The following is a 7,183-nucleotide window of genomic DNA, read 5'->3' as shown; positions in this document are numbered from 1 at the left end:
TTAGATTCAAATTCTGTTTTAAATGTACCTGTATAACTTTGAATGACCGGCTTTTCCTTTAGTATTTGTGGGTGTCTGATCTATGGGTCGGTCTTGGAGATGCTCTGAATACCAACGAGTGTAGTACCAACGGGTGTACGACACACAACACATGTATGGCAGGAAGTATGGCAACAATCCGGTCGTACAAAGCACGCCGAGGCCCAGATCGACCAGGAGCTAGCTAATTGAAGCCTGCCCGTTGCGGCGGCCCGGAACCAACTAGCAACTGCCGTGGCCGTTCCCAGAGCGTTCGGGGCCACCACCTGTCGCGCATTTGGATTTCCGTGGCCCCTTTCGGTTTCTCCTCCTCGCCTCGTCGTACCTATTTAATGCCACCTATGTTCCAGAAAAACCTTATTCAATGCCATCCCCATTCAGGGAAAGGGGAGAGAATCAGAGGAGCAGCAGCCAATAGCCGCCCGCGGAGATAGCCAGAGCCGGAGCCAGAGAGGAAGGCTGGAATTCGAGAGATCGGAGGGAGGGAGGAGGATGACGGAGCGGCAGGACGAGGCGTGGTGCTCGTGCTCGCCGAGGCAGTGCAGGATTTGCCACGAGGAGGAAGGGGACGACGGCTGCGCAACCGCAACCGCCATGGAGTCTCCCTGCGGATGCTCTGGCTCCCTCAAGGTATATGTCGTGTATACATGGATTGCTATCATTCTGGCTGTTGTTCTCCCGATCGGTGCCGTTTCTTGATGGTTGATCTGCGTGTTCATGTCGTGTTCTCCAGTATGCTCACAGGGGGTGCGTGCAGAGATGGTGCGACGAGAAGGGGAGCACCGTCTGCGAGATTTGCCTCCAGGTAACTCGGCCTTCTCTGGTTCCGTTGCATCTCCTTGAAAAAATCTCACTGGAATCCTCGCGTGTCCAGTTATTTCGCTTGATCATCATTTCCTACCGTCTGTTTATCCATGGGAATTTCCTTTTTTGAAAAACTTCTATTCTAATCTTTGCCTGATCATCATTTCCTACTGTTTTATCCATGAGAATTTCCATTTTTTACTTAAAAAATATATAGCAAAAAAAAGAGGACTAGGCTATGGGAGGATGAACCAACTCTGTTCGCCCTTTTCCACGATTTCCGGAATTGAGACCCGTGTGAGTGAGTGCTTCACAGCTTGGGTAGGACTCCTGTAAAGAGTAGATGTTTTTAGCATACCGAGTACTGTACAATCTTTTCATAGATAGAACTCTCCGCTGCTTGTTTCCTTGCTTTTGTTTAACATGTTTTTTGCTGTCCAGAATTACGAGCCTGGATACACCGTTGCTCCCAAGAAAACTCAAGTTGCTCATGTCGCAGTCACCATCAGGTGCCGCCCCTCCCCACTCATTTTCTCCCTCTCCCTCTCTTGGTAACTGGGACCGGTGCTGGTACGCGCAAAGAGGCTATAGAACGTAGTGAATGCTGAATAGTAAAACCTTACTCCTAATTCATGTCTAGTGAGTGACATGCAACTGTCATCAACCATTTGGAATGCCCAATAAAACATTCGGATCCTGACCTGGTTGCCGGGGTTCACAATAGCGAGGCACGACCAGTATACAAAAATCCAAACCATTCAGGTAAATAAACAAGAATACCAATCAAACAGCAGCTGTCCGTCTCACTCTACGCGGCATGGCATCTTGTTTCTTTAGGACGGGGGGAAAGCAAAGAACAAATGATCATTGACAGAGCCGCCGACCGGTACGTGGATTCGGTCCAGCTGTTTCGCCAGCCAAGTTGTACAGTACCAAATACCAACCGCCTTGTCCTGATTATTCTCCCCATGAGATGGCAGATAAGATGCCCTCCATTTCACATCTGTACAACCGTGTCCTGCACTCCTGCAGCACCATGCCATTGCAGCCTTGCAAAACTGCAAACGAGTCAACCCGTCTCTTGGTTCGCACTACTGCAGAGATAGGTACCATCTGTTCAACAATGCAATGAGAATACGAGATGGCATGAATGGTCCAGAGGGTCAAATGTTGAATCCTGTCATCGCCATCACACGTTAACCTGTTGTTCGTGGTGCAGAGGGAGCCTGGAGGTCCCAAGGCAGGATTATGAGGCACCGGAGGATGCCGTGTTGATCGGGCTCGACGCGGCGGTGGGTGCCCCGGCCTACGACGAGTGCGCGAGCGCCGCCGGCAGAAGTGCTGCCTGGTGCCGGTCGGTGACGGTGACGGTACACCCCTGACCGAGACTTTGAACCACATTGCCATGTTCAGAACTTCAGATGCGAATGGCGTTGAACTCTGACCGAATTCTGCTTGTCCGTGCAGTTCACTGTTGTGTTGCTGCTGAGGCATCTCATCGCCCTGGTGACCGTCGGCGCCGCGAATCAGTACGCCTTCAGCCTGCTGACGGTGAGTTCTATCCATGATTTTTCCCTCGGATAAATAAACAAATAAAGGTGATCCATGATTGTTTGACATGTGTTCCTTTTCTTTGAAGATATACTTGCTGAGGGCGAGTGGGATCTTGCTGCCGTTCTACGTCCTCATGCGGCTCATCTCCGCGGTGCAGCACGGCCGGATGCAGTACCGGCTGCAGATGCTCCAGGTGCGTTGCGTCGTCCGAGTTTTAGGCGCTGGTTGCAGGGGAGGTTCCAGTGAGCAAGTTTTTGACACCTGTTTCTTGCTGCAGGAGCAAAGAAGGAACGCATCAAGAATGCAACACGGGGTGCCCGGTCAGAGACAACAGCAGCATGTGATTCTTGTTGTGTGAGGAGTGGATGTTGTCCGCTAGAATAGTCTTAAATGTATTATTATTGATGTTGATCAGGGAGCAATTAGGAAAAAAGAAAGAGAAAGAAAAATTGTTCATAAGCTTTCCGGTGTGTATGTGCACATATATTTCATTCAGTGATGAATGAATCAACAACTCCAAATCCAGCTTTTCTTTTATCAAGACTGTGCAACCCTCAGCTCTTGATAATCTCAAAATATACAGGCTGCGAAGATGGACTTTCTCGGGGTCTATATAAAGCTTACACCAGCAGACAAGTACTTCCTCCATCCGGAGTTAGTCATCCGGAATAATTTGACACTCAAACTGATTTGTTTACCAAAGTACTTTCTCCATTCCAAATTACTCGTCACAGAAATGGATATATCTAGAATTAAAATATATCTAAATACATTCATACCTGTAACAAGTAATTCGGAATGAAAAGAGTAGTTATGAACTTTAACTTTCCGCTTTATTCATGCTTTATTCATATGATGTCATATGGTACCGTGAATATGATCAAAGAGCATTCATTGTAAGAGCATTTACAGTGAATATGATCAAAGAGCATTCATTGTAAGAGCATTTACAGTCGGACGCCTCAAATTATAAAAAGAAAAAGAAATCTCAAACGCCTAGCTGACTGGCATCTATCTTATCCAACACAAAATTCAAGACGGATGTGGGAAAGAGCATCTACAGCCGAACGCCTCAAACCATAAAAAGAAAAAACAAACCGGTCTCAAACGCTTAGCTTACCGGCATCTATCATATCCAACACAAATTTGGGGCGGCCAGGCGCGTCCGTCTCGTCGGACTTGACGGACTTATGTTAGGATCCCGCACAAAATCACTCTGAAACCCAACGGTCTGACAGTCGTCTCCTTTGGGAGGTGTGAACGTCGCGTGGCCCGCTCCGGTCAAAGTCTGGTTATTTAAGCTGGACAGTGACCCCCCTCCCCTTCCCAGCCCTAGCCACATCCACTTCCCTCCCTCTTCACGCCACCAGCCCGAGCCACATCCACTCCCTCCCCGCCTCCCCCTCTTGGCTCGCCGTCCGCAACAACCATAGCCCGATGGAGGGTGACCACCTACATTATGTTGACGTTAGATCGACACTTTCAGCTGCTCGAGAAGATTCATGCTAGGTACGAAGCCTGGATCGCATCCGGCCTGCCACCGGACTTGTGGAGATGAAGGGGAAGGTGGAGGATGCGGAGCGGCAGTCGAAGGCAGAGCAGGACCCCTAGCCAATGAAGGGGGCAGATTCGAATTCGGAGAATGCGGCGGAGCTAGAGGTGGAGGCAGAGGCGGTTGTGGGCTTCGCCATGGCAGAGTTCGAGGTCGCCCAAGCGGAGGAGGAGGCGGAGCAGACCGCCATCTTGGAGTCCATCTAATCGGAGGCCGCGGTGGAGGCCAACCGGCGCTTCCTCCGCCGGTAGAGGGCGGAGATCGACGAAATCTTTACCCCTAGTGAGTCTGACAACGAGCCAAAGGTGCCGCAGGCGCCCATCTACCTAAAGCCTGACATGGAAATCATCATGGATATCTAAGTAGTATGTAGGTTTTTATTATGCATAATTTGTATGGATTTGAGGTATCAACTTTGAGGTACCTGGATGCAGCAGACGAATTTTGAAGTGTGATCAGCCACTCCCCGCGGACACGCTTGGGTGCATCCGCGGGCGTTTGAGAGCCCGAATTTGATGTCCGCGACTGTAGACGCTCTAACAGTCTTAGCGACCAAATTACTACGAGAAGTATTCTTCATCGTCTTCACCAGGGCGTTAGATCCCTCAAAGTCCATTTAACTCCTTAAATGAAATCTTTTGAGCAGTTAAAGCCTAACTAACTGACCCCAAAGTTATAAGTTATAAGTGCTAAAAAATTGAAGGAGTTGACCCTGAAAAGATCCCTTTGTTGTTTAAATTTAAGGAGCCACTCCAATTCTCCCTAAATCCTCTCTCTCCTCCCCCCAATTCACGACAGTGCACATCACCCCTCCAGCGAACCATCCAACCTTCTCGGCGTCACGACCATGCATGCTCGTGCACCCCCACCAACCTCTGGTGAAATTTCGGCTAAGTTTTCCTCTGATTTCTGTCCTTGGCCATGGGTAGAGGAGCACTATAGGCAGAACAACAAGTACAACATGCACTGCACTTACATAGTGTCAACAACCATCGTTTGATTTCGATAGATTCTTGCATCCCAGACCACACCATCGTGCGACTAGGAGAGCGAGGAGGAGAAGAAGGCATCCAAACAAAGTACTACCCAAATCATGGTCCGTGGACGACGAATTTCGCTGACTTTCTTGACTCCTTGACATATACATTGCTCATGTAGGAGCCCCAATTTAGTAAAAGTAAGTATGAGTTAATCCTGCATCATAACCATCTCTTGGCATCATTTGTTTAATTGTGAAGACGAGGATAATTACACACCTCGTAAAAATGCTCTAAAATGCACCCAGAAAATCAATGCACAAGGGTTCGTTCTCTAAAAACTCTAATATATTTATCATAGCTTCCTCTATATATGTCAAGTTTCAAGAATTTTGGAAAGACAAATAGCACACTTGTAATTCACCCACAAAACTTGGTCGAAATTGGGTTTATATTATCAGAAATAAAAATATGAACTAATAAATCTTGTAAATATTTATTTTTGGATCTGCAATCATCCAAGGAAGCCATGTTATAGGTAGCCCAAGGAAACTTGGTGGGCAAGGTGACATGCTAAAAGTGCATCTAATCCCCAAGGCGGACTTTGGACATTCATGTCAATGTATCTCAAAGAACTAATGCTACTTCAAAGTATATATTTCAAGAAAATTTTAACCAATTTGGTTAGAGGCCTACTAGTGGGATTTGTGATGCATGAGACTCACTTTTCTACGTTTTTTCATTTTTAGTTTGCCCTTTGGGGCAACCATGTGTGGCAATATGTTTGTTGATCTTTATTGTGTTTGTATGATGAACTTCGATATAGTCAGTAAAAGGTTGTGTGCATCACTTGATGCAGAGGCTGAAGGGTTCCCCTCTTTCTGAAAAAAAAAATCGCTTAAAAGCTATTCCCAATGTCTGTAATTTGAGAAACTTTTACATAAAATCTGGATGAAGAATCACGGAACCTTGACAAGGGCACATCGCAAGGAGGGTGGGAATGGGTGGTGCACTCTACCATATGGTTGTGCCAGGGGTACCCTGGTCTGCATGTCAATACTATCCGACAATGATTCTATGAACCTAAGTTACTTTGTATTGATATATGTGTTGTTTCAAAAAAATGGGTGACTGCAATACCCCCTCGGTATTTACTACCCTAGAGGACTGGTGGGATCGTGCGATTCATGGTTCACCAAGAGGGAGAACACATGCACAAAGCATGATCTATTGTACTTTGTTTGAAGGAAACTATTGGTCTCCTTCTAGAGAACATGAGCCAAAGAGGGGTGACCTTCACTCCGATCATTATTGAGATAGTAAACGGGAGTCCAGGTGTGTTATCCAAGGGTTCCTTTTGGTTTGCACAGTTCTATGAATAAATTGCTCTCATTAGATCGAATGTTCACTTTCATATATGTACCTCTAAGCAAAAAAGGCAATGCTCTTGCTAGTTTCTCTAGGAACGAAATCCATTTCTTTGATTTCATCTACGCTCTTAGTATATCAGTATTTTGCTCCTAGACAAAACTCAGTGTCTCTATCTCCTCTTTTTATGCCATCTACCCACTGGGTATAACAACAGTGAAAAAAATAACTTGCAGATAATGTTGGAAATATGCCCTAGAGGCAATAATAAAATGGTTATTATTATATTTCTTTGTTCATGATAATTGTCTATTGTTCATGCTATAATTGTGTTATCCGGAAATCATAATACATGTGTGAATACATAGACCACAACACGTCCCTAGTGAGCCTCTAGTTGACTAGCTCGTTGATCAAAAGATAGTCATGGTTTCCTGACTATGGACATTGGATGTCATTGATAACGGGATCACATCATTAAGAGAATGATGTGATGGACAAGACCCAATCCTAAGCATAGATCAAAGATCGTGTAGTTCGTTTGCTATAGCTTTTCTGAATGTCAAGTATCATTTCCTTAGACCATGAGATTGTGCAACTCCCGGATACCGTAGGGGTGCTTTGGGTGTGCCAAACGTCACAACGTAACTGAGTGACTATAAAGGTACACTACAGGTATCTTCGAAAGTGTCTGTTGGGTTGGTACGAATCGAGACTGGGATGTGTCACTCCGTATGACGGAGAGGTATCTCTGGGCCCACTCGATAATGCATCATCATAATGAGCTCAATATGACCAAGTGGTTGATCACGAGATCATGCATTACGGTACGAGTAAAGTGACTTGCCAGTAACGAGATTGAACGAGGTATTGGGATACCGACGATCGA

At 46.2% G+C, this 7,183-nt stretch overlaps 1 protein-coding gene across 1 annotated transcript; it reads left to right on the top strand.

Moving 5' to 3' along the window:
- Window positions 1–394: 394 nt before the first annotated feature.
- Window positions 395–2,934, top strand: LOC125531331. The gene is made up of 7 exons (XM_048695743.1): window positions 395–669; window positions 773–844; window positions 1,285–1,352; window positions 2,063–2,213; window positions 2,311–2,394; window positions 2,483–2,590; window positions 2,675–2,934. The coding sequence occupies exons 1-7, from the start codon at window positions 532–534 to the stop codon at window positions 2,753–2,755; spliced, it is 702 nt and encodes a 233-aa protein (XP_048551700.1). The 5' UTR covers window positions 395–531; the 3' UTR covers window positions 2,756–2,934.
- The last annotated feature ends 4,249 nt before the right edge of the window (window positions 2,935–7,183 follow it).

Source organism: Triticum urartu, unplaced genomic scaffold (genome assembly GCF_003073215.2).
Source record: "Triticum urartu cultivar G1812 unplaced genomic scaffold, Tu2.1 TuUngrouped_contig_6966, whole genome shotgun sequence".
NCBI classification, from domain to species: Eukaryota; Viridiplantae; Streptophyta; class Magnoliopsida; order Poales; family Poaceae; genus Triticum; species Triticum urartu.
The sequence above is the reverse complement of the archived record's forward strand: the minus strand, read 5'-3'. Positions and strand labels throughout refer to the sequence as shown.